The sequence below is a fragment of the Ictidomys tridecemlineatus genome, chromosome 4 (assembly GCF_052094955.1).
Source record: "Ictidomys tridecemlineatus isolate mIctTri1 chromosome 4, mIctTri1.hap1, whole genome shotgun sequence".
Lineage (NCBI taxonomy): Eukaryota > Metazoa > Chordata > Mammalia > Rodentia > Sciuridae > Ictidomys > Ictidomys tridecemlineatus.
In genome coordinates, this window is record NC_135480.1 from 205,322,520 (window position 1) to 205,349,026 (window position 26,507).

The window sequence follows — 26,507 nt, forward strand, 5'->3', positions numbered from 1 at the left end:
GACGAGGGACGGTGGACTGTGGGGAACCCGTGCAGTCCTCTCCTGGGCCCCTGACAGCCGTGGGTGGCTGATGGCGCACTCCCAGCCCAGAGCTCGGCTGCCTCTGACGGCCTCTCCCAGGGTTTCGCCGGGCAGCTCTCCGGGGACCAGGGTTGCGACTCTCCTTTGCCATCTGTAAGATGGGTCCTCATCTCCCCGGCTTCAGGGAAGGCCTATGAGATCACCTACGTGCGGCTCAAGTTCCACACCAGCCGGCCCGAGAGCTTCGCCATCTACAAGCGCAGCCGGGCGGGGGGCCCCTGGGAGCCCTACCAGTTCTACAGCGCCTCCTGCCTGAGGACCTACGGCCGGCCCGAGGGCCACCACCTGCGGCCCGGCGAGGACGAGCGCCTGGCCTTCTGCACCTCGGAGTTCAGCGACATCTCCCCGCTGAGTGGGGGCAACGTGGCCTTCTCCACCCTGGAGGGCCGGCCCAGCGCCTACAACTTCGAGGAGAGCCCCGGGCTGCAGGTCAGAGGGCAGCGGGGCTCGGGGGGTGGGGGCCAGCAGGCGGGATGCCCCTCCAGGGGGACAGCAGAGCCCTGAAGCCTTAGGTCTGTGAGTGCCTGGCACGGGCGTGGCTGGGGGCTGCTCGGGCAGGGGAGGTGCCCCTTCCCTGGCCTTCGTCCCAGGATCCCCACGACACCCCCAGTGCCCTGCCCCAGGCTTCGTGCACCGGGGCAGTGCTCTCCCCCCGGCCACACCCCACCGGCCTTGGCCTCCTGCACAGGGTGGGAAAGCAGGCAGGCCGCAGCAGCTCTGCAGGGGGACATGAACTGCTGGAAGGGCCCGGACTAGCCTGAGCACCCAGACCCCAGCTCTTCCTCTTTCTGCACTTCTGCCCTGGGCACGCCCTAACAGGTCCTGCCACGGGTCTCCAGGACGCTTTCCCGGAGATCAAATGGCAAAATGTGACAATGATGTGAGCTTTGGGGACCTAGAGTCTGAGAGGCCTTGCTGTAAGGTGGCCCAGGCCACTGGGAGCTCCTCATGTGGAGTGGTCTCTGCATGGCTGTCCGGCATGGCAGCCGGTGGCCTCAGGGGGCTGCAGAGTACTTGAGGTGTGACCGGTGTGACAGAGGAATAGACTTTACTTTTCTTCTCTCCCTGGGTGCGGGGTGGACCCCGAGGCTGCGTGCACTGGGCAGGCATCTGGATGTTAGATCTTACTTACCTTTAATGGATTTTAATGCTAATAGTCACTGGGACTGAGCCGTGGGAGAGCGCAGCTATGGACAGGGGTAGAGCTTGGCAGATAGAAGGCGCTCATTCCCACATTGAAGGTCAGCGTCCCCGTGGTCCCCTGGTCTTGTCCCTGGTGGAGAACAGCAGGTGGCTCTGTCCTTCCTATGGGTCCCTCCAACCCCACCCACGTGGGTATACTCAGGCTCGTGGGCCGGGACAGGCACCTACATGTCCACTTTCCTGCGTGTCCGCTACAGCTGCGTCAGTCTGCTTGACATTGCTGGACGCTGGATGGCCCTCGAGTCATGGTCCTGGGCTCGGACAGGCCGCAGGCGAGTTGAACTGCCATCTCCTTTTCTAGAGACTTCCACGGCTCTCCCTGGCCTGTCTGGGTTAACAAGTGGGGGCCCTGTTTGTTTCCAGAGGGGACAATGAGGCCTAGCAAACAGTGGTGTCCCGCTTGGCCATGCCAGCACCAGAAGACCTGAGGGTGCTGGCTTGGGGTCCCCAAGGTCACCCTCAGGTTCCGTGGTTCAGTGCACAACCTACACAGCTGGAAAGTCCCCTCTCCTCACAGAGACAATTCACTACAGTGACATGGGACAGATCCAAGTCAGCAGAGAGTCAGGGGAGCCAGGCTCGGGTTCCCAGCTGTCCTTTCCTGGCGGGGTCCTGCGGACAGGGCTTCCCCCTCCAGCAACCATGTGTGACAGTATGCAGAGAACTGCCAACAGGGAAGCCCGCGGAGCCCTGGAGTGCTGGGCTCTCCTTGGAGGGTAGCCATGGAGGCGCTGCCTCTGCTGACCTGTGGCCTCGTGTCCTGGACATTGCCCCTGGTGGAGAAGTGATCTCTCCAGACAGGTCTCCCCTGCTTCTGTAGGGCAGAGGGCGAGGTCAGAGGGACACGGAAGGCAGCCGCACCCTGCCCTCTGGACACACGGACATGTTTTACCCAGAGGGCAGACACACAATGGGGGTCCCTCTGTCCTCTTCTGTCCCTGATGAGCTGCGGCCTTGGGTCTTTGCCTGTCTGGGTCCCCTGGTATGCCCAGGGCAGCAGAGCAGATGCAGGGACGTGGACCAGGGCAGTGATTAAAGCTCGGCCCCTGGGGTCACTTATACCCCAGGCCCAGCTCTGCCTGCACTGGGGGCACCACTGGGAATCGGGCGCTCACCCTGGCTGCGCCTCCATCTCCTCTGAGAGCAGGAAGACAACCTTGTAGCCTCTGAGGCCCGGAGCCTCCACCGCACGTTGGAGCCAGCTGCCCCTGCGCCTCCGCGGGGCAGGGGGTTGGCTCGGGCACTCCAGCTGCCACTCCTGGGGACAGAGCACCAGCGGGGCTTTCCGCTTGGACAGCTGGGCTCCCCGCCCTGACCAGACCCCTGAATCCACATGGCCTTTGAGCAGTTCTGCGCTGGGTGACTCGGAGTGACAGGGACCCACAAACTCAGCTTTGTGCCAGGGCTCCTGTGGCATTTGCCGATGCACAACCCTCTCTGGGCCGAAGCATCCTGGGCAGAGGCCGGGTCTGTGTGCTCAGTGGGAGCAGGGGAGGTGCCGCCTGAGTCACGCGGGGAGACAGGCTGAGCCAGAAGCTCATTTTCTGTCCTGATGGGCCTGATTGCTGGAGCAGGGGCTCCTGGGCTGAATTAAATGCTGATTAACATTCCGCCGGAGCCGCCTGATTAGAACAGCAGGCCCCGAAATGTCAGCCCTCACGTGGGCTGCGCTTCCTCGCCAGCTCCTCCCCCAAGGTGCTCATTCACTGATCAGCAAGTGATCAGCGAGTCCCTGCAACGTGCCTGGCAGAGCCCAGGGGCCCCACGTCCCCACGTCCCCACGTCCCCACTCTGGAAGGGCTTACATTCTCATGAGAGAGATGTCCCCTGGGGCAGAGGCTGACCCTCAGCAAGTGAGAAGCTGAGAATCCAGGAGCCTAAATCCTGCCAGGCCCCGGGGAGCATGGGAGAAGGACTCTGGGAACTCATGCAGCTGACCTTTAGCATGGTGCTCAGGAGTGGCTGGGAGAGGGCAGGGGACCTGCGTGTCAGGGTCTTAGGTGGCCAGCCTCGGCCCCTGCCCACCCCCAGCACCTCCACTCCATCCTGGGCAGGTGCCAGGTTCCCCAGTGCTGGCCAGATCTGCCAGATGCCCTCACCGGGAGGCACTGTCCTCCCATTTCACAGACAGGGAAATGGGGACACTGAGACATCAAGCTACGTCCCCCAAGTTGCCCAGCCAGTGGGTGGCCTGTTGCCAGGCTAGCGTGGCCAGGCTCCTCTCCTGCACTGTCTCGGGATCCCCCTGAGTCTGGCTGGTCCCAGGAGCCCACCCAGGACAGGCAGCTGGACGGGCCAGCAGAGCAGGCTGAGAGTGATGCTCAGGAACCTGCTGATGAGTCTCTGTCCCCTCCCCCAGGAGTGGGTCACCAGCACTGAGCTGCTCATCTCTCTTGATCGGCTCAACACGTTTGGGGATGATATCTTCAAGGACCCCAAGGTGCTCCAGTCCTACTACTACGCCGTGTCGGACTTCTCCGTGGGCGGCAGGTGGGTGCCGGGTCCCAGCACCCAGACCCCGTGCAGGAAGCGGATGTCGATGGGAACTGCTGTGGCAGATGCGTAGCAGGGAGATGCCAGCTCAGCTGTCTGGGGGCGGGGGTAGGACCCTGGCCCCTTGCTGGGCACTGCAGGTCATCACAGAGGCTCCTCCTGTCCCCACCAGGCTGAGCCCCCCGCCCATGGCCAGGGGCAGCAGGTAGCTGCTGTTCCCTCCCCCTTCTCATGCGGAAATGTTACCTGCCAGCCCCAGAGAGTGACTTTGCACTGGCCTCACTCCCAGCCCTGGACCAGGTTCTCTTAGCCTGGTGATGGGTCTGTTTCTTAGCGTCCACACTCACCCCGGACAGGGGCCGCCCCAAGTCAGAGCCTGTCTGTCATCTGGGCCTCCCAGGGAAGCCAGGATCCCACGCAGCCCCGTGACGGGGAGAAGGCACAAGCCTGTCTTCCCTGGGAACCTGCCTGAGCGTGTTTCTGACCCAGCGTGGTGTGGCAGACACGAACCAGACGGCTCCTCAGCCTGTCAGGGCACCCTGGGAGCAGGGGCAGGAGGCCGAGACAGGATGTGCCTGGTCAGAGCCTGCTCTGCAGGGCAGAGGCCGGCGTGAGGCCAGCAGGGAAACTGGGGCTCGGGGAGGCCCGTGGCTGGAAGGGAGGTGGGGACCAGGCTGGAAGCGGGTGAGGGCCAGGCCCAGCGTATTCTCTTCCCTCAGTCGATGGGGAGCTGCTGAGGGTTTGGCCAGGGGAGTAACAGGGTCAGGTCGTTGAGATGCCCGAGGGCTGGTGGGGAGTGGGGGAGAGAGGAGCCGTGGGGACATGGGGTGGGGCGGCCCCGGCCAGGCAGGTGAGGGGGGAGCTGGGCAAGGGCCAGAGCTGCCGGGGAGGGGAGAGCAGCTCAGGTGTGAGTGGTGGCTTTGGGAGCCAGCAGGGTCGTTCCATGACTCGGGGACACGTGGGTGGCCTTAGGGAGACGGAGAGGCCAGAGGGTCACAGGCCCAGAGTCTGTTCCCTAGGGTGTCCATGTGCTCTGGGGAAAGCTGGGCGTCCTGGAGAGGACCCTCTGCCCCGCTTCCCACCCCCATGTGCAGTCAGGTCAAGACACGGGCGGGGCGCCTGGGCCTCCAGCTCCTGCTGTTTGGGGGGCTTCAGGCCAGAGGACATCTGGGCCCCAGCTGCTGGAGCTGGACCACCCTAGGACCCACAGCTGGCCGGGGGCAGGTGGCTGGGGCAGCCTGTGTCACAAGCCCGACAGGATTTCACTGTCCCCCAGGAGTCAGAGGACTTCTTGGGGGAGGGGGGTGTTTTGGGCGCCCTCTCAGAGGTGGGCAGTCCCTGTCACTACCCTCATGACCACTGATCCCGGAGACTGCCGGGGGGCCCACCTCACCCTTCCAGAAATACCAGGGTATCTCCTGCCCCGATCCAGGCCCCGGAGAGCAAGCAGTGCTGCGCGCTCTGCCATGCCCTGCGTCCCCAAGCTGAAGGATGCCTGGGCCCTGGCCATGGTCAGCAACTGTTGGTGTCTGCTGAGGGCAGCTTGTGGGGCCCAGCCACTCAGTGTCTCTCGCTGTTGAGGCCTGAGCCTCGGTGTCCTCCTCTGTGAAATGGAGCCTGACCTTCGTCACGGTCTGGCTCTTTGGGTCAGGGCTGGTGGCCACACAGGGTTGGGATCCATGGAGCACCCAGAGCACCTCCTTGTTCCTGCCCCACCCCACCTGTCTCCTGATGCTGTGAGTGTCGTGGGTCCTGGGCCCAGGGCTGCCCTCGTGGCTCAGCCTGGGGATCCAGGACCGTCTGGGGCTGTCCCTGTACAGGTGACTCTTTCTTTGCCTTTTAGATGCAGTTAAAGGGCAGCTCCCTCGGTGACCTCCCTAGTCCCCACCCACTGCCCCTGCAGGGAGACCGAGATGGCCTTCCCCTGGCCCTCGCAGCCCCCAGGTGGGACTCGAGCACAGCCACTTATGAGCTGGCTGTCGTCTGCCTCTCGGTGCCTGATCCCCCGTTAGAAGGGGCGGCGTGGGCTCCAGGTGGGTTCACCTGTGCCCAGATCCCTCCATGCTGCCCCAGGCAGGCGCACAGTAGACGTTCAGCAGAGGCCAGGGTGAAGCAGTGACTCGGGTCACCCCGCCTCCCGAGGGGGCTGCTGGCGGTAACCCCGCCCATGTTCCCCCAGGTGCAAGTGTAATGGCCACGCCAGCTCCTGTGGCCCCGATGAGGCGGGCAGGCTGGCCTGCAGGTGCCAGCACAACACCACGGGCACAGACTGCGAGCGCTGCCTGCCCTTCTTCCAAGACCGGCCCTGGGCCCGCGGTACAGCCGAAGCCGCCAACGAGTGTCTGCGTGAGTGTCAGGGACAGAGGCTGGGGTGCCCTCCGGAAACTCCCGAACCTCGCCCTGGGGCTGCTCCTTGGGGGGGCCTGCGCGCAGCCTGGGGTCAGGGAGCCGCTGCAGATGGGAGGGGGCGCGGGGGTGGGGCTTTGAGCCTCATCCTTCCCTCACAACAGCTCCCCAGACCTAGTCCACCCAGAGAGGCGCCCGAGTAGGGAGGCCGGGGAGGCCCCCACCAGTTCCTTTGTTTTAACTGCCCCAACCCCAGCTGCTAATGAAATCCAGGCACCCCCTCCAGGGGTGCTGCCCTGCCCAGCCCGGCCTCTCCCACGGCCCCAGCCCTTTGATGTCCCCGCCTGTGTGGTGTGGCTGTGACTGCCTAACCACAGAGCACCACAGCAGGGAGGGTGGCCCTGTCTCCTGCAGGGACGTGGGCCCCCAGCGCAGTCCCACAGTCCCTCCCGGCTGGCGTGCCAGTGGCCCAGTGGCTACTCTCCCCCAAGCCCTGCCCCTCCCCCACTGTCATCTGCTTTGCCTCAGCCCTCTGGGTGCTCTGTCCTCTTGGGCCTGGGCCACTGGTGGTCACAGCTGGGGCAGGAGGGGACATATCTGTTCCATGGGATGCTGAGCTGCCTGCAGGAGCTGCCGGGGGGGGGGGGCCACTAGGACCCTAATGGATTCCTCCTACCCTCTGGGCTGCCTCCACCAGGGGGCGCTCACGACTGCCACCCAGCTCATGCCAAGCCTGTGGCTCTCTCTTCACTGGGGACACAAGGCCAGACTGCTTCTGCCCCATCCTTGCCCCTCCCAGTCTCCTTCCGCACACCAGCCTGGAAGCCTGGTTGTCCTGGCGGACCCCTCCCCCAGCCCAGGCAGTCCTGAGGCCCGGATTGAGCGTCGTGGGCTTCTCTGCAGCCCACCCAGAGAGGTGCTTCTGTGCAGCCGATGCCCTGGTCTCAGTCACCTTTGGGCGGCACAGTGCTCCCTCCTGCCAGGGCCACTCACACCTCCTCCCCGGCCTCCTGCCCACAGCCTGCAACTGCAGCGGCCGCTCCGAGGAATGCACGTTTGACCGGGAGCTTTTCCGCAGCACGGGCCACGGCGGGCACTGTCACCACTGCCGTGACCACACGGCTGGGCCGCACTGTGAGCGTTGTGAGGAGAACTTCTACCACTGGGACCAGCGGAAACCCTGCCGGCCCTGCGACTGCCACCCGGCAGGTGAGTGGCTGTGCAGCCCGGGCCACCCTCAGCGTTCAGTCCAGGCCTCCGCAGCACTGTGCCCTCCTCCCCAGGTTCCCTGCGCCTCCAGTGTGACGATGTGGGCACCTGCGTCTGCAAGCCCACCGTGACAGGCTGGAAGTGTGACCGCTGCCTGCCCGGGTTCCACTCGCTGAGCGAGGGTGGCTGCAGGTGAGGACAGCAGGGGCTGCGTGGGGGTGGCCAGGGTGGCACGTGTGTTGCATTGGGATGGAATGATGGGGAGCGGGAGGGACAGAACACCTGCTGTCCCCCCACCCCCTCCTCTCTCTAGCGTTTCTCAGTCCATAGCCAGTTCTGGTAAGGACCAGAGATGCCCAGTCCCTGGGAGGCAGAGAGACGTGGGCAGGTGATCATGTGACCAAGCTCCGAGTCCTGTGGCCCAGCAGTCTACCTCAGGGTGGAGGGCAGGCTCCTGTGAGAGGCATTCATTTCTAGTGCTGATTGAATGGGGGTGATGGAGAGCAAGGGGGACAGGTGGTCCAGGCAAGGGAAGAGCCCAGCACAGGCTCGAGGCAGGTGCAAAGTGAGACTCAGGTGCAAAGTGAGACTCAGGTGCAAAGTGAGACTCGTACTGAGCAGGGAGGCTCAGGAGGAGCTGAGGACCAACACGTTGGGGGGGGCGGTGTCAAGGTCAGAAGCTGGGCAGGGCAGGAAGGCTGAGCAAGCTTGTGTTAGGGTTTGGCCATGTGGGGGGAGGAGGGATGGGCACATTCCAGAGTCCCTGGAGGGGAGATGGATGGGCAGGGGGCTACCGGGTTTGGAGCCTCGGAAGAGGGCCCAGCACGTTTACCATCTGTTGATTGAGAAAACTCACCCTGAGCAAAAAGATGCATGAAGCTGCTGTGATCCAGAAGCACTTTTAAGTGAACTTGTCCTCTGTCCTGGACAGGCCATGGGACCATGGGATGCAAGCCTGGGGAGTCTCAGGCTCCTGACAAAATGCTTCTGGGCACAGAAGTGGCCATCAGGGCTGGGTGTGGCTCCATGGCAGTGCTCGCCTAGTGTGCAGGGCCCTGGGCTCCATCCCAGCACCATGAAGCAAAGCAGCAGACCTTAGACAGGACCCTGCCCCATCTCAGCCTCCGGGCCCTCACGGGTGCCCTCCTCCACCCTGGAGTCACCTGTGCCCACCCAGCCTGCCTCGCCAGCTTGCCTCTGGCAGGCGCCTGTTCTTGCTGGGACCACTCCCTGCAGAAGCCTCCCTCCTCCTGCCCCTGATGTCCCCGTCCCCAAGGCTGGCCAGATGCCCCTTTGTGGTGCTTCACACCTCTCATCCACCTGACCCCAGGGCACATCCAGGGCAGTGTCCGCACTGCAGGGTCCCAAGGGCAGAGCCTTTGCTCATCAGGTGGGTGGGCGGGAGGTTGGTGGATGGAGGGGGCATCGGCAAAGGGGCAGGTGATGGATAGAGGGCAGGTGATGGATGGAGGGCGAGTGGACGGTGGGTGGAGGCTCAGATGGAGGGTGGGGTAGACAGAGGCTGCGCTGTGCTGGCGGGTAGAGGGGCACCTCCTTGGCAAGGTGGGAACAGGAGGTCAGGGGCAGCCGGCTCCTCTTGGGGATTTCTGAGAACAGCCAGTTCCCACTCTGGAATTGCTCATTGGACATTTGTCCCCTTGTCCCCCTCTTTGGCAGACCCTGTACCTGCAATGCTGCTGGCAGCCTGGGCACCTGTGACCCCCGCAGTGGGCGCTGCCCTTGCAAAGGGAACGTGGAGGGAGACCAGTGTGACAGGTAGGTGAGCCGGTTGACCACAAGTGGGGAGAGGGCGCAGCTGCTGAGCAGGCACCCGGGCTGTGAGTCAGGAGGAACACAGGACGGTCCTCACACACTCGTGAGCGGCAGCCCGCACCCCTGGAGCACATGGACCTGCCGTCCAGGAAGTCACCCAGCGGCCTCGTGGCACTGTTTATGCTTTATCTAATGCTATGGATGCCTCCTACGCTAAGAAAATACAACTTTTTTTTTTCCAAGCTCAGAGGGAGCTAGGAGGGATGGGAGGTCATCTAATCCATGTAGCTTACCACTCCTCTCTGCCAGCCTTGCCACAGACATCACTAATTGAGTGCTATCCCAGCCCTCCCATCTCGCACCCGTCAGACATCACTAATGGAGCACAGTCTTTGCCATGAGCCCTCCTGTAACTCAGGCCACTTCTTAGTGCCCTGCTCCCAAAGGCCCTACCAACTGAGCTGAGATTTGAGCCTGTCGAGGGGGCCCCCCCCTTGCAATCCCATTGTGATGCAAATGAGGGACCTGAGGTTCAGTAAGACAAAAGGCTTTTCCCAAGGTCACGTGGTCCATGGACTTCATGTTCAAGGCCCCTGATTCCCAGCTGTGGTGCTGGCAGGCAGACGTGGGCTGGTCTCCCTGGATGCACACAGTCTGCCCCGCCTGGCTTTGTGTCTGGTATCCGAAGCCCTTTGCTGCAAGGAAACCCTGTGGCTGGCCTCTGGTCCCTAGGCACCTTAAGCAAGAAGGCAGAGTAGAATTCGGGAGCCAGAAGCCTCCCCGGTCCTCCTCCAGCTCCTCCTTGCAACCCTGAGTGGGTCCTCTCCTCTGTGCCTCAGTTTACCCACTTGTATAATGGGAGGACTTGGTGAGGTGGGCTCACTTGAGCTTGCTGGGCATCCGAGCTGAATCAGAAGACCACCTGGGCCTGCTCAGACAGACAGCCTCCAGGACCACAGACCAGGAATCCGAGTGTGTCAAGCAGTCTCCCCCAGGGCTGTGGGGACACAGGGTTGTTTCTGGGGGTGAGGCAGGGAGATGGCAAGAGGATGCTGGAGATGGAAGTGCTTAGGATCCTGGAGATAGAAGGCTTAAGAACCAGAGCAGGGGCGGGTGGGGGGGTGCAGAAGACTCCGTGGCAGGGCCCTGGCCTGGCTTGCTGGAGGCCCTGGGTCCCCCCTCCTCTACTCCCAGCACACACAAAGGCCCAAATCCCAAGCCAAGGTGGGCCATGTGAGGAGGACACAGGAGCCAACCTGAAAGGGCTCCCAAAGCTGCAGTGGTTTGAACAGCGAAATAAATTAGCAAAGGATCCCATTCTAACCCAGAGCGGAAAACAAGTGCCCACCCCCACAGAGACAGACAGACGGTGGGATAAATAAATAGAGGGGACAAAGGGACAGACCCTCCTTGCAGAATTCCAAACAATCAACAGGCAAGGAGTGCGGGCAGTAGAAAGTCAGAGTTGGCACTTCACAGTAGTGATCGCTGAGGGCAAAAGCCACCGATGGACGCTGATATTAGTGGGTGGCACTTTCAGGAGAAACAGAATGCTTGTGTGGCCTCCAAATACTCATTAATCACTGTGGTGGCCACAGGTCCACCTGTTCTCTGGTCCTCACCCACAGGGCTCAGGTCCCCTCCCTGGGCTGGGGGCTGGGCTTAGTGACTCTGAGGTCTGGCATTGGCAGTTGCTCACAGGAGGAACCTGGGGAGGGAAGGGTCACCTCACTGCCCAGGGGTCACATCCTAATATGATGAAAATCACACTTCCCCTCTGTGTACCTCCTCCCCCAACCCATACCCCAGCCTCATCCCCAGAAACCATGGAGGGACACACCTGAGTGCGCAGGTCCCAAAGTCTACGGAGCTGTGCTTTTGAGGTCTAGAGGGACGGGGAGGACCCAGAGGCACTTACAGATTGGAGGAGAAGGAAGACCCAGCTTAACCCAGCACGGTGTCCTGGGTGGGGACCCTGGAACAGGAAAAAGGACAGTGGTGGCCAAACCCCGTGCAGCCCAGAGCATCCTTGACGTCAGGGACTTTAATGTCCGAGTTGGCCAGCTGTGCGCAGCAGGGGGCAGTGGGGCGCTGCCTTGCTCCCCTCTGTCAGTCTGGGGAAAACAGTTTTAGGAGTTTCCCGGGGGGTTCTGAGTTGGCATCGGCTAACCAGATCCCCCACCCCGTGCCTTTCTGACCTGTTCACGTGGCCCTGGTGGGCATGCCTGGCATCCCTTCCAGGTGTCGCCCAGGGACATTCAACCTGCAGCCCCACAACCCACTGGGCTGCAGCAGCTGCTTCTGCTACGGCCACTCCAAGGTGTGTGGGGCCGCCGCCGGGTTCCAGGAGCACCGCCTGCTCTCCGACTTCCGCCAGGGTAAGCAGTGCCCCACTGCCACCTCCCAGGGTCTGCTGCGTTGGCAGCTGGGGTGGGCGGCCCCTCACATGCCAGCCGAGTGGGCTGAGTGAGCAAGCAGCTCCTGCAACCCCCTGCAGCCCCTCTGCCCTGCCCCTGCCTCCTCCCAGCCTCCAGCAGTTTGTGTGGTGGGGGTGGGTGGCTCTGGGGGGCTGGGGAGTGGTACCCTGTTAATCCTGTGGGGAATGTCCACAGAACCTAGAAGGTCATCATCCCTTGCCGGACCTGGGGCTGGGGATTCAGGCTCCGTCTCCTGTTCTCTGTTTATTGAGCACCCATGGTATGCCTGAGGCAGGGTCCCAGGCAGGTAGGGTCTCTCAGTCTTGTTTTATAGGTGAGGCCCCAAAAAAGCAGGTCACTTTCCTGAGGCAGGTTCCCAGACATTAACTTCCCTAAGATCAAGGGTGCTCTGGGCTGCCTCGGGTCTGGCCACTACTGTCCTTTTTATCTGCTCCAGAGTCCCCATCCGGGACATTGGTGAGCTCTGGAGGTTAGCTCTCACCATGTAGCCTTGTGAGGTCTGCAACTTCAGAGGACACAGCCTCATCTTTGGGGCAGGATATTGGCAGGGCACTAAGTTAGAGCTTCAAGTCAGAGCCAGCCACCCTGGAGCACCCCACCTTCTGCCTCTCCCTCCAGAGAGGAGGGCATGCCCCAGATGCAGGGACAGTGCGCCCTCTGCTGGGTGCCATGCAGAAGGCAGGGTGGGAGGCAAACATGGCCCTAGGAGAGGAGGGGGTCTGGTGGTACCCCCTCATTATCTCAGCTGCCTCGGCCAGTGGGCTCTCAAACTTTCTGGTCGCGGTCCCTTCCTCTTGGAGACCACTGAGGACCCCAGAGCACTTGTGTATATATTGGTATTAGCAGGAAAACTGATTTTTAAAATATTTATTTTTAAAAATTAAAAACAGCCACTGTGAAACTATTATGTTAAAATGAAGAACATAGTTCTGTGAAAATGACTATTTTAAACCCCAGAATATTTGTTGAGAAGAGAGCTGCTGGCTCTGTGTTCTCGCCTGTCCCTTAAGGTCTGGCTGGGCAGAAGCTGGCTGCTCCTCCCATGGGCTCTGCCGGCCAGCGGCAGGGACAGCACACATCGTGCAGGTTCTAGAACACTCAGATCGTCCCTCAGTGTCAGCAGGAAGATAGTTCCATCTCACAGACCCCTGAAAGGGTCTTGGGGGTCTCCCTGAGGGGTGTGGACCAATTTTGAGAGCTGCCACTGCCCAGAGTACTCCATTGCCCCTGTTTTGCAGATGTGAAGGCAGCTTCAGAGAGGTTCGGTAACTTTCTCAGGGTCACACAGTTAGCAAGGAACCACTTAATTCAGCCCAAGGAACCCCAGGCCTTTCCCCTTCATCCCTCCCTCCCCGCCCCCTGGGTGCTCCTACCCTGTTGCCAGCTGCCCTGGAGAGTGCCCCTGGAGGTCATGTGCTCTGTGCTGGCTGTGCTTGCTGTAACTCCTGTCCCTAGAGGGAAGGTGGACAAAACGGGGGTCTGAAGGCCGGGCCCCTCCTGGTGTGGACCCTTCCTCACCAGGTGGCCCTTCTGGGTGCAGTGGGGCTAATGACACATGTACCTGGAGGGTCAGGGTGGGTGAGGCCATGGTGAGACAGTTCTCTGAAGACAAGGTCAAGTCCATTATTGTTGGAGGTGGCCCTGATGTCCCCAGGCCCCCTGTTGGGATCTTCGGGTGTCTCTTCGTGTGGAACTCAAGACCCCTCTGAAGCAGAGCAGGGTCCCTGGCCCCCGTCTCCTCCTGGGCTCCCTCCACACGCAGTCCCCTCAGGGGAAGGACTTGCCTCCTGGGGACCCCCCAGGGCCTCACGCTGCCGGCTGTGCCTGTGCTTGCTGTCTAGGACCTGGAGGCTGGTGGGTCAGGAGCAAGGGAGGCTTGGAGCGTCCCCCTCGGTGGAACCCGCGTGGGATCCTCTTGGGCTCAGAAGACGAGGAGGCGCTCACAGCACCAGGTACCTGGGGCCGGGGTCTGCCCAGCTAGCTCCCCTCTGCGGCTAGGTGTGGTTAGTGCAGTTCTTATTACACACCGCCACAGACGGGGTGAGTTACAAAGAAAAAAGTCAAGGTCGGGGGCTATGTCTGGTGGTGGCCTTTTTGCTGGCAGAGCCCCTGGGCAGCACAGGGCATCACGTGGTGAGAGACAGGGGCTGCACATGTGTGTGTGTCTCCTGGTCTGTCTCCTTCTTAGAAAGCCACCAGGATTCTCTCGTGGGCCCCACCCCTGGCCTCCTCTGAACGGGGAAGGTCCCCACCCTCCCAGTGGGGACTGAGTTCAGAATGGAGGGGGCTGTGCGACATGGCTGAGAACATGCCAGTCCTGTCGGTGCCCTGGAAAGCAGAGGTCGCTGATGTGGGCCCAGGGCCGGAGTCAGGGGGCCACCCAGGCTGCTTCCCTTCTGAGCCTCAGGGGAAGGGCTCAGGGGGCCTGGCCTTCCTCCAGCTTCAGAGCAGCTGCGTCTGGCACCCATCACGACCTCTCCCATCCCTAGGACCTTGGGATGACCTTGAGCCCAGCTGGAGGGGCCACTTCCTGTCCCTGCTCTATGGCCAGTGGTCCGCTACCTGGCTCCACCTGCAGCCTTATCCCTGCCACATCAGATGGCCCATGCACAGGTCCAGGGACTGGGGGTCCTTTTGGTCCCTGGTGTATGTGGAATCCCTGGAATGAGACAGTCTGTTTTTCACAGTTTGGAAGTGATTGTGTATTTTTCTTTCTGGAACAGAGGAAACCCTGCCAGACATGAGGCTCAGTATTTTTATTTCCTTTTTTATTTTTTGTTTATTTTCTGTACCTAGGATTGAACCCAGGGATTTAAACATGGAGCCACATCCCCAGCCCTTTTTTATATTTTATTTTGAGTTACTTAGGGCACTAAGTTGCTGAGGCTTGGAACTCACGATCCTCCTGCCTCAGCCTTCCAAGCCTCTGGGATTGCAGGCTGTGCCACCGCCCCCGGCCTTGGGCATTTTTATTTCCTTTCCCACTGGGCGAACGTCTCACGGCTTCTCTCTGCCTTTGGCTTGCGCTTGAGTGAGGAAGAACTGAAAGGAGGCCCAGTTGGTCCCTCTGAGCCACACGCCAGGCCCCCCTGCTTGGTTCTGGGCATAGGTGGTCACCTGACGCAGAGGATGCAGGAGGAAGGGGTGGGCCTGGCTCCCAGTGAGTCTCACTAACTCCCACGAGGTGGGTCCCCAGACATTCTGAGTTCCCGGGGCTCAAACGTGACATGTGGGCCGGTAGCAGGGGGCTCCCTCATTCATCGTTCCTGTGCTCCCCGAGTTCAGACTCTGTTGTCCCCTTGGACACTTCACTTACAAAGCTCTAGCTCAGAGATGAAACTATCAAGAGTGCCAGCAGAGTGACAGCAGAGCTCTAAGCCAGCCCCAGGTGACAGCACCTGGGTGTGACACCTGGCGTCTGCGGTGCAGGGAGGGAGCGTTTCTTGTCACCGATAGACTTGTGGCCTCAAGCTGTGCATCGGAAGACTATCTGAGCCTCTTCTCTTGTCTGCAGAGCAGTTCCTGGGTGACCAGCGCTTCAGCTATGGACAGCCCCTCACGCTGACCTTCCGCGTCCCCCGTGGTGGCTCTGTGCCCCTGGTGCAGCTGAGACTGGAAGGAGCGGGCTTGGCCCTGGCTCTGAGGCACTCCAGTCTGTCGGGCCCCCAGGACGCTGGGCAGCCGGGGCAGGCCCAGCTCAGGTTCCTGTAAGTGATGTGGGGGCACAGGAGGGGCACCCTGGAGAGTCCCCTGTGGTCTGGGTGGCTGCTCTGATTCCCAGGCTCCTGGCACCCCCAGCCCCCGTCAGGCCTCACATGGCCCTGTCCCCGGCAGCTTGCAGGAGACCTCTGAGGACACGGAGCCCCCGCTGCCCGCCTTCCACTTCCAGCGTCTCCTCGCCAACCTGACCGCTCTGAGTATCCAGGCTAGCGGACGAGGCCCAGGCCCTTCTGGTCAGTAATGATGGCAGCATGTCCCCAAGAGCCCTGGTCAGGACACCGGGCTGCGTCCTGCCCATGTGGCCTTGCCATGTTGAGTCCTGAGAGCAGTTACTGTCCCCACTTTTCTAAGCACCTTGAGACTCTGAGGAGTCACGGCACTTGCCCATGACCCTGCCACCCACAAAGACGGCAGGAGTGGTGACTGAGGCCAAGGTTGTACAGGTGAGGGGCCTCCGCCTGGACAGCTCTGGGGGCGGGGGCTGGGCAGATATGGGGGCTGCATCTTCCCTGAGAGCTCGGCCCCTGCTGGTCACTGGTGGTATTGCACCCAAGCCACCCCAAGCCTGGTAGAATTTCGAAGTCCCCAGGATGGACCAGTATTGGTCATCATCTCTTGCCTTGGTCACTAGGAACAAACATGGTTATACCCTACCTTCATATAACTTTAAAAATCATATTACATCCTACCTATGATACACAGAATAAAGAAAAGGAAGGGAGAATATTCAGACAGGGCTCAGGCCTGACCAGGTTTGAAGATGCAGCGGCCAGAGGCTCCCTGCTGGGTGGAGTGAGTATGGATTTCCGAGAGGCAAGAAGCTGGGGAGCCCTCTGCCCACCTGAGCAGTGCAGACCGAGTCCCACCTGGCTGTGCTAGAGTGGAAACCAGGTCGCCGGTCACAGGCACCCCAGGATGAAGAGGGAGGCTGTAGGCTCGGTCACCTCCCTCGTTGTGGTTCTTTTAAAAGGTGCATGGAGCCTGAGGCTGGGTTCCATCACTCCGTGGGGGGAACACGCTTGGCAGAATAGCCACTCATCTGTGGGTGAAGCCGTAAACCAAGTTTCTGACCCTCAGGGGAATGCAGGTGACCCCGATTCCTGACATCCTGTGGGTTCGTCCTCTGGAACACAGCTGAATGGGCATGTTTGCCAGCTCATGAGTGGGGGGGCCACAGAGGGGCTGCAGATGGGATGGGGTGGTGGCCATGGGAACTCGAGCCCCGTGAGCTGCGTGCCTTCACTAGTACATGACTTGGGACAGTCCTGAAGCAGGCAAGGCACAGAGTCCCCCCACCTTGTGGCATCTGCGTCACTGGACAGTTCCATACACACTGGACGTGGTCATGCTACCTGGTGTCTGAGTGCAGGATGGAGCAGGGGTCTAGGCTCAGGCGCTTACAGAGGGCTCTTGCTGCCTTTCTAGCGTCAGAGGAACATTTGCAAACCACAGGGGCAGGACAGAGTGTCCTCTAGCACTCTGGCCTCCTGTTGTGACAACCAAGTGGACCTCAGATTTGCTTCCTGGGGTCACTTTGCTCCTTCTGAGAGCCTGCAGCTCTGACGCCGGCTTTCCCCAGGCCCCTGTAGGTCCGAGGCTTGGAGGTGCAGCCCACAGTCCCCCAGGCCCCAACACCTCCTCTCTCTGTTGGGTCAAGGCTCCTCTTTGTCCTGGGAATCTCACTTCCACTCTCCCCAACAGCTCCCAAGCTTCCCAGTCAGTCCCTAGTCTCCAGTTGCCAGTGCGCCTCTTACTTATGCCACAGCACCCCACAGTAGGTATTGGGTGGCACTGGAGACACAGGTGCAAGAACCAACACCTCTCCTACCCCCAGGCCCAGCCTCTTCCCACTGATCACATTTGGGGGCCTACTGCTCTGAACCTTGGGGCACATTCTTACCTTGGTCTTTTTTAACTTAGAAGTTCAGTCACACGGGACACGCTTCTGTGACTCACTCTTTCCAGCTGCTGGTGTGTCCTAGAGACAGCTCCTCGTTGGCACTCGAGGGAAAGGCTGGTCCTCTAGGTCCTCCCCTCTGCAGGATGTCCTGGCGTAGACCCCCCACCCGGTGACAGACACTCCAGGGTCTCAGCTCCCACAGGGACACACAGCCCCGCAGGGAGCAGGGAACACCTCACATAAAGCTCTCTGTCCTTGTGTAGGCATTGGTCACAGGAGGTCCCAGAAATGCAAGTGTTAGGTCCAGGAGTGTGCATTTTAAATTTCAACAGGCCACAATTTCCCTCCCAAAGACTGTCTTCATCTCTACTGCTAGGAGCACCCCCCACTGCCAGCTCTACTTCTCCAGCGCTCACAGGTGTGGTTTTAAAATATGTACTCAGTACCAGGGATGGAACCCAGCCCTTTTTTAGATTTTATTTTGAGACAGGGTCGTGCTAAGTTGCTTAGGGTCTTGCTAAGTTGCTGAGACTGGCTTCAAACTTGCGATCCTCGTACCTCAGCCTCCTGAGTTGCTGGGATAACAGGCGTGCACCAGCACACCACACCCAGTGAGGAGCTTGGTCTGATGGGACCCTGTACCCCTCAGTTGCTACAAGTAGAGCCTCCTAAATTACATGCATACAGCTACACATTTTTTTTTCAAATGGCAGATTCTTTATTTTCAAAAATGAGTGCATTATCGTTCACTTAAATGCAAAATATTCACCAAAAAATTTCACTGGCATTTCCATGTCATTAGGTCCTTTCAATCAAAATCCTTCTGTTAGGGGGCTGGGGATGTGGCTCAAGCGGTAGCGCGCTCGCCTGGCATGCATGCGGCCCGGGTTCGATCCTCAGCACCACATACAAACAAAGATGTTGTGTCCGCCAAGAACTAAAAAATAAATATTAAAAATTCTCTCTCTCTCTCTCTCTCTCTCTCTCTCTCTCTCTCTCTCTCTCTCTCTCTCTCTCTCTCCTCTCTCACTCTCTCTTTAAAAAAAATCCTTCTGTTAAAAAACAATCCTCCCATTAAATGACAGAACTGTTGCATTCATTCCTCTCCATACTCTTGCAGGACTTAAAACTTCGGGAAACAGACCTTAAGCTTTGCCCAAAGGTAGCATGCAGCTCTGAGCAGGGCCTCGTAAGCTCTCTGTGCCTATCCCCCTCCGTGGTTGGTCTCTAAAATGTTTCCCAATCAAGGGGTCGGGATGGCTCATTGTTGTTTAAATCTGCGTATCTTTAATAACCCAGGAGAACGGAGTCTTTCCTCCCTCCCCGCCACCTGCCCTCCCTGCCCGTGCTGAGCACCTGCTCTGCCTTTGGCCTCTTGGCTGCCTCTCCTTCTGTAATTGCCTTGTTTCCCCCCTCCCCCCTTAATTTGACTGTTCTACAAATCATAACTGATCCTTAGGCTGCCCTCTGTCCGCAGCTGCCCATTTGTGTGGGGGAGGTTGGGGGGAGCGTGCATACAGCTCCCTCCTCCTCTCTCTCTGCAGGCCAGGTGCTCCTGAGTGAGGTCCGGCTCACATCGGCCCGGCCCCAGAGGGGACTCTCCCCTCCAGCCTCCTGGGTGGAGACCTGCTCGTGTCCCCGAGGCTACACAGGCCAGTTCTGTGAATCCTGTGCTCCAGGATACAAAAGGGAGATGCCACAGGGGGGTCCCTATGCCAGCTGCGTCCCCTGCACCTGTAACCAGCATGGCACCTGTGACCCCAACACAGGTGAGTCTTTGGCATCCTAATCTAAGTCCATCTGGGCTACATCTGGCCCTGTGAGATGAGTACTGACCCCCATGGGCACAGCCTGGCATGGGACCAAGTGGCTGCCCAAGCCGAGGGCCCAGAGCCCGCTCCTGCTGTGGCCGGGGCGTCCTGTACTTTAGTAAGAGCCGTGACTGGATCCACCTGTGTGTTAGGCTCCGTGCCAAGGGCGATGTGCACGTCTGGTGAGGGCATCTGTCCACATACCTGCCCTTGATAGGCAGCTCCCTCCTCCTAGGAAGGAGCAGGGAGGACCTTGGGGGCCTGCTGTGCTGTGGGTGCCGTGAGGGAGGACAGAGGCATCCGCACGGCAGGTGATAGCAGGAGAGCACCCATGCAAGCCACACAGGTGACAGCAGCTCACAGGCACTGTCCCAGAGCCTCATATCTGACACCCTCACCCCTTCGGGGCTTGTGGCCTTGGGAGAGTCACTTCCCTCCCTGTCAACTGGGGACAGCAGTAGTGTCACATGGCCTACATTTTGGCGGGAGGGAGATGCCTAGGCTCTAAAGACAGCAAAGCTGCACCCTTGCTCACGGGGCCTGAGCCTTGGGGTCGTCACCTGGGAAGGGCAGGAAACAGAAGGCCGTCCCTTCTGGTGTGTTGGGGGATAATGATACAGGGTCACCAGCCTCCTTCTCATCCTGGCATCACTGTACACACCACACCATTGGCTCCTGCAAGCATCCCTGCAGTGTGGTCCCTGGACTGTCCTGTCTCACAGCTGGGGACTCTGGATGCAGAGCAGCCACATGGCCAGTAGATGGCAGAGCTGCACCTCCCACCAGCCGTCCCCACCTGCAGAGGAGCCAAAAGGTGGGGGCAGGGCAGAGGCCTCTCCATCCCCACCCAGTGGGTAGCGGGCAGCGGGTCCTTCCTGGAGCAGGCAGGTCTCTGCCCATGTGACACACAGGGCACCCTTCATTTCCGTGCCCGTGGCAGACACCACCAATGGAGCCTGGGAGCGGCCGCATACCCCTGCCCTGCCCGAGGCAGCAGAGTCTTGTGGGAGGGGACCATTTTGCCTCCCCCCCCAGGCTTCATGTCACTGCCCAGGCCGGGAGGAGCCTGTGGGTGCTGGGCCACTGTGTCCCTCCCCCTTCCTCATGTCCTCCTCAGCTTGCTGGGTGCTGCGAGGGGAGGGGCGTCCTGCCAGTGCTGGCCTTGGTCGGCGCCTTCACGGCCAGGCTGCTACTGGGTGTTTGTGGCCGGGCCTCCCTTCAGAGCACCCCGGGCTCTGAGTGGACGCCAGGTGAGGCTGGGCTGCGGAGGGGACCGAGACTCCCCTGTCTTCAGGCACCAGAAGGCAGGGACAGGTCTGCATGTGAGGCCAAGCAGCCTCAGGGTGCCCCTGCAAAGTCGCACCAAGGCTGGTCCCTGAGGCAGAGGAAGGAGGAGGAGAATCAGCGTGGCTCTGTGCCTCCTGGTTCAGAGGAAGGTCTGGAGCGCAGCTTAATAGTGACATCGGGTCACGTGTGAACCAGGGAGTGGGCCACCTTGAACGCCCAGCTCCACGGTCCTTGCTGGAAACCTCGAGGCCAGCACCTTTGCTATTCCCGTGTTACAGGTGAGGACAGAGACGCGGGCCTGTTAGGGGACTGCCGGGTTCAGCAGGCAGGAGATGGAGGACCTGAGCCCAGGCCAGTCATGCACCAGCTATCCCTGCCATGCTGCCTCTGCCCAGTTTCAGGGGCATCCTGGCTCAGACAGTGGACAGTGGTTCTTGTCTTGACCCTCAGGGATCTGCCTGTGTGGCCACCACACCGAGGGCCCGTCCTGTGAGCGCTGCTTGCCTGGTTTCTATGGCAACGCCTTCGCGGGGCAAGCTGACGACTGCCAGCCCTGTCCCTGCCCTGGACAATCGCCCTGCACCATTGTCCCAGAGAGTGGGGAGGTGGTGTGTACCCACTGCCCCCCACACCAGAGAGGTGAGTGGCCGTGTCCCAGGGAGGGCACAACCTGTGGGGAGACCAAGCCTCGGGTGCACTGGGCTCTGGGGTCCTGGGTTTGGGATGTGGCAGTTTGGGGAAAGCCCAGTTTAGGGATGGCAGGAGTGACCTTTGGGGACACTGAGTCCCAGACAAGGCCTCAGGCTTCAGGGTTGCTGGCAGACCTCGCCTTGAACACATGTAAGTGACCTTTGAAAAGGCCTGAGAGGGAGCCCAGCACCTGTTTCCCTAACAGAGATTCACAGCAAAGGAGGAAACCTCACATTAAACCTCGGGCCCTCCAGCTTTTAAACACCACCTGGGGAATGTGTGCAGCGGGGCCCTCCTCACCCCCACCCCAGGCCTCTGCCGGTCCTCGCTCCTGCTGCTGGGCTCGGGGCCTCCTAGACACCTCATCTTTTTTCAGTAGTGATTGAGACCTTCACGTGCCCAACAATGCACCCATTTAAAATGTACGATTAAGTGGCTTTGGGTATACTACAGCACGGATTTTTTTATCTTGGTAAAATATGTAGCGTCAAAGCCGCTGCCTTAAACATCATTTTAAGCGTGTGACTTGGGGGTGCTGTGGGCGCCATCATCGCCACCGTCCGCCCCCAGAACCTCACCATCCCAGACAGAAGCTCTGTGCCTGTTAGGTCAGTGCTCAGCGCCTCCTGCTCGCGGCCCGTCACAGCTCCTCCACTCGCTGACTCTGAGCTGGACTCCCCGGGGACCTCATTTCGGTGGAGTCACACTGTGCGGACTGGTCCCTCCGTGTGGCTGCTTTCATGTGGCCCAATATCCTCAAGGTCCCAGACGTGGGATTTTACCTTTGGCACACGTGGCAGCTTCGGACCAGCCCTGTTCCACGCTCTGCTCCACTGGACCTTGCCGAGAGCAGCTCCCTGGTCCTCAGGAGCCGGCAGGGCTGAGTGGACAGGCCCAGAGCAGGGAAGGCAGAGGCTCAGGGGCCTGCACCCCACTAGCCAGCACCCGGCCCCCTGACTGGCTCTCACAGTGTGAGTGGACACAGAAGCTCAGATGGTCGCAGCCGGGGGCGGGGACAACCCACAGGGCTCTGCTGCCCTCCTGTGCCTGCAGGGCTTCCTTGGGCCTTGTGAGAGGCCAGCACACAGACAGCTCCCCTGGGCAGCTGGGTTGGGATTGGCCGCGGTCAAGTCCTGGTCTCTGCCTGCCTCGGGACCACACCCGCCACCACCCCGTCCCCTGGCAGTTCCCAGGAGGCCTGCAGAGCTGCCCTCGCCTGGTCCCTAGGGCACGGCGGGCCGGGGACTGCATTTGTCAGTGTGGGCTTCGAGCTCCCCTCTCCCAACATGGGTTCTGTTTCAGAGTCCCCAGGGCCACGCTCACCTCCACCTTGAACCCTGTTCAGGTCTTTCCTTCCTGGTCTCTTGGTCCTTTGTGTCCCTCTGCCCCTCTCTGAGGGTGCTCTGAGAAACGGTGGCTTGGTTTCAAGAGGACCGTGAAGCCGTGAGGGCACACGGAGCCCACACCTGTTTTCCACAGGGACACAGCAGTTCTTAGACGTGTCCACTCAGTGGGACTGCCCGTGTCCGTTGACACAGGGTAGAGGTGTAAAGAGGGGGTGACAGGCACCTCACGGGCCCCTCTCACCACCCCGGGGACCATGGCCAGTCAGGGTCTGTAGATCCCCCAAACATGGCTGCACGGAGATCCGGGCAGAGACTGGTGTGTTACCAAGAATGGCCCCACCACCCAAAGCACGAGCTGTGTCCAGAGAGGGTCTCCCAGCCACCACCCTCCCGAAGCCCTCACACCCCATCTCCTGTGAGGCTCACGTGGCCCTGCGGGTGGGACGAGGTGGCAGCAGCCCCAGGTCCACCGGGGACGCAGGGCAGGAGTGGAAATGCACATTCCTGAGCAAGTTCAGAGGCCACGGGGAGCAGAAGGGAAAGGGACACGTGAAACGTAGAGGGGGAGGGGAGGGAGGAGACAGTGACACGTTGGTGACGACGAAGATGACAGCGGAGGTGCTGATGAAGATAGTGGTGACAGTGGCATGCTGGCACTTACCACATGTCAGGAAATAACCTCACTGAGCCTCCGCGGTCCTGTGAAGTAGCCGCCATACGTGTCCCCTTTAGCGATGGAGCCTGAGTTCAGAGGCACAGTGGCTTCCCTGAGACCACACAGCCAGGGGACAGCCTGCGGGGGGCTGTGCTCCACTCACAGGTGGCCCGAGCTCCCCACCCTGCTCCCTCTCACACAGGGCGGCTCTGTGGCAGCTGTGATGACGGCTTTTTTGGGGACCCACTGGGGCTCTCTGGGGCCCCCCAGCCCTGCCGCCCGTGCCAGTGCAGTGGGAACGTGGACCCCAACGCGGTGGGCAACTGTGACCCGCGGTCGGGCCGCTGCCTGCGCTGCCTGCACAACACGACGGGGGACCACTGTGAGCGCTGTCAGGGGGGCTTCTTTGGGAGCGCCCTGGCCCCTCGGCCTGCCGCCAGGTGCATGCGTGAGTACCCACCACCCGGGCCCGCGGGGGCACGGGGCCTCGTCCTCCACCCGCTCGACCCAGGTGGGTGGCTGAGAGTCCCCAGAGCCAGCTGGCCCCTTCGCCAGCTCTGCCGCCTCAGGCAGGTCCCCGTCTCCTTGGAGAGGGTGGGACTGGCTCTTCTGCAAGGTCCCTTTCAGCCTTGGCGCCTTATAAACTGGGACCCAGCGATTTCCCCCTGCTGGATGACTCAGTGCTGTGCTCTCAGCTCAGTTAGCCCAGGAGGCTGACCTGGGGTCACTAGGCCAGGGCTCCCCTTCCTCCTCCAGCCCCCACCTGGGTAACCCTCAGAAGAGCCTGAGCTCTGGGAGACCAGAGCCTGTGGTCCTGCAGGGAGGAGCTGGGCGTCTGCCCCAGACTGATCTGCCCCTGCACCTTTCCCACACCCCGCCACCATCCTGCTGCCCCTGGCTCTGTGGTGCCCCTTGGGGAACCCACTGTGTCCTCGAGTGAGCTGCTGTCCTGTGGTGGCCCGGGGACCAGGACACCTCATGGCCCAGGGCGGGGTGCAGGGCTCTGCCTGTGACTCTTTGATGGAGTCTGGGCTCAGGGCTCAGGGCAGGCTGTGGGGGTGCTACCTGCCGCTACCTCTGCCCTGGATGTCTCCAGGGGCGTAGCAACGGGGCCGAGACCCGAGCTCGGCCCTCCAGCTGTACCTCAGCAGGGGCTCAGCAGTCTGGGCTGCACCCAGGTCCTCTCAGGGGCTTCTGCAGCCCATCTGTGGTTGAGTGGACAGGTGTGCCCGTCCCCAACACCCTGCCCTGCTTCCCCACAGCCTGCAACTGCAACCCTGGGGGCGTGGACAGTGGGCAGACGCCCTGCCACCCGGTGACTGGCCAGTGCTCCTGCCTGCCTCATGTGACCGGGAGGGACTGCAGCCGCTGCAGCCCCGGCTTCTACAACCTCCAGCCAGGGAGGGGCTGCCAGAGGTAGGTGGGGTGAGGCTGTGGCACTCTGGGTGCCTTGCCAGGGAGGGGTGGCTGTTTTGGCCACAGCAGCACCTAAGACAGACATCTCTAAGGAACAGTGGGGTCCTGCAGGAAAATGTGAGGGAGCCCCACGGGTTTCTTCTTGCAGGACTTCTCAGAGCCTTTAGTGAGCAAGTCCCTGTGACTTGCCAACAGAAGGCTACCGTCTCTCCAGGACAGGGCATTTGTCCCCAAGGCCTTTATCTCCCCCTTCTGGTGGGCATCCTGTGAGATTTGTGTTCCCTTGGGCATAGCTGCCACCACTAGAAGCTGGGCCAGGAGTGGCCTAAGACCTGGTTCCTTCTCCTATTGCAGCTGTAAGTGTCACCCACTGGGGTCCCTGGAGGACCAGTGCCATCCCAAGACTGGGCAGTGCCCCTGCCGCCCCGGTGTCACAGGGCAGGCCTGCGACAGATGCCAGCAGGGTTTCTTTGGCTTCTCCATCAAGGGCTGCCGAGGTAAGGAAGCCGGTCCTCCCTGGGCTGCTGGGACAGGGGAGGTCTTTTGCCGGAGATGCCGGCAGGAGAGACAGTGGTCAGGGGCAGGGCGGGTCTCCTCCGCACAGCCTGGGGACAGGGAGCCAGTGGGTGTGGAGGAATAGCAGCACCTTGGTGGCAGCTGAGAACCTTGTCCCAAATGCCACCGCTGAATTCCTATGTGCCTGGGCCCCCTGTCCCCTTTGTGAGCCTCAGTTTCCTCACTTGGACAGTTGGGCAGTTCCCAAACCTGACTGGTCCTCAGGCATCTGGGGACACTGAAGGCCTTCTGATCGGAGCCTCTAGGGAAGGCCTGTAACAGATGCCAGCAGGGGGTCCTGAGAGCTGGGGGGGCGGGGAGCTGGTGTGCGGGGCAGGGGCTGCAGCATGAGGCCCCCCAGCCTGCAGGTGCTCCCCGGTGGGCTCCAGCTCAGCCCAGTGCCACGAGAACAGCACCTGTGTGTGCAGACCCGGCTTCGTGGGCTACAAGTGCGACCGCTGCCAAGAAAACTTCTTCCTCACGGCGGACAGCACACGCTGCGAGGAGTGCCCCACCTGCTACGCCCTGGTCAAGGGGGAGGTAAGCACACCCACCCCGTCCATTCCACACCCAGCGCCCAGCGCTGCGAGCTCTGTGTGGGGCGTGGGGTCTGCCTGCTCGCCCACAGCCCCTGGGCCCTCGGTCCCCAGCAGCCTTCTCCCTGTGCCCACAGCTCCTGGCCCTTGCTATTTTCTGGGTGAACAGGAAAGAGTGGCTCTTGTCACATGACCTTCCTGACTGCCCTGGGCCAAGGTCCCGCGCTTCCTCTGGTTTGGTGGGGAGGAGACGATAACGGTCCTCCCGTGGGGAGGTGACACCGGTCCCCAGGCACAGGGAGAATTTTGGGCAGGGAGGTGGGTGGTGTAGGAGGTAGGAGGCTAAGCTCTAGGGTAATCCGTTGGGGTTCCCTTCTCAGCCCTGTTAGTTGTCACGTGCCCAGGCAGATGGCAGCCTTGGTAAACCTCAGTGTCTCTCTCCTACTGCAAAACAGAGAGGGTTCAGGCCTGCGCCCCCTCCCTGGACTCGAGTGGGCTGTCCACAGCATGTGGGGTTGCAGAGGCCAGACGGTGTGCACAGGCCCAGGCACCGCCAGGGCACGGCAGTCCTGAGCCAGCCCACGGGGGCTCTGCATTTATGCCACGTGGCTGAATAAACTCCCCCAGCAGCCTCTTCCAGAACCATTTTGTTTCCAAATGAGTTCAAGGCAGATTTTGCTATCAAGGAAGGAAAGGAAAGCCTTGTAGTTCGTCACAGCATTTTGGATTTGGGGACTAAGGTCAGGGCTCGGCCCTCTTGGCCCTCAGTTTAGGGTGGTTGGCAGGTCATGGAGCTGAGACAGGTGTTCATGCCAAGGCTGCCTTCCGTCTGGGCAGTTATTGTGTCTGATTAAAAGAACAGGCGTTGGCTGGGTGCAGTGGCGCATGCCTATAATCCCAGCAGCTCGGGAGGCTGAGGCAGGAGGATCACAAGTTCAAAGCCAGCCTCACCAACTTAGCAGGGCCCTAAGCAACTCAGCAAGACCCTGTCTCTAAATAAAATACAAAATAGGGCCAGGGATATGGCTCCATGGTTAAGTGCCCCTGA

General features: G+C 60.9%; 1 protein-coding gene across 1 annotated transcript in view; it reads left to right on the top strand.

Moving 5' to 3' along the window:
- Lamc3 (laminin subunit gamma 3) overlaps positions 1-26,507 on the top strand; it is a 51,545-nt gene that overhangs the window by 8,318 nt on the left and 16,720 nt on the right. Inside the window, exons 2-17 of the mRNA XM_078048419.1 lie at positions 206-510; positions 3,644-3,774; positions 5,957-6,123; positions 7,144-7,332; positions 7,407-7,524; positions 9,010-9,108; positions 11,347-11,483; positions 13,385-13,495; positions 15,058-15,250; positions 15,378-15,496; positions 18,708-18,932; positions 20,712-20,900; positions 23,155-23,400; positions 24,215-24,368; positions 24,723-24,865; positions 25,285-25,463. Coding sequence (XP_077904545.1) covers positions 206-510; positions 3,644-3,774; positions 5,957-6,123; positions 7,144-7,332; positions 7,407-7,524; positions 9,010-9,108; positions 11,347-11,483; positions 13,385-13,495; positions 15,058-15,250; positions 15,378-15,496; positions 18,708-18,932; positions 20,712-20,900; positions 23,155-23,400; positions 24,215-24,368; positions 24,723-24,865; positions 25,285-25,463 — 2,705 coding nt within the window. The remainder of the gene's footprint in view (positions 1-205; positions 511-3,643; positions 3,775-5,956; positions 6,124-7,143; positions 7,333-7,406; positions 7,525-9,009; positions 9,109-11,346; positions 11,484-13,384; positions 13,496-15,057; positions 15,251-15,377; positions 15,497-18,707; positions 18,933-20,711; positions 20,901-23,154; positions 23,401-24,214; positions 24,369-24,722; positions 24,866-25,284; positions 25,464-26,507) is intronic.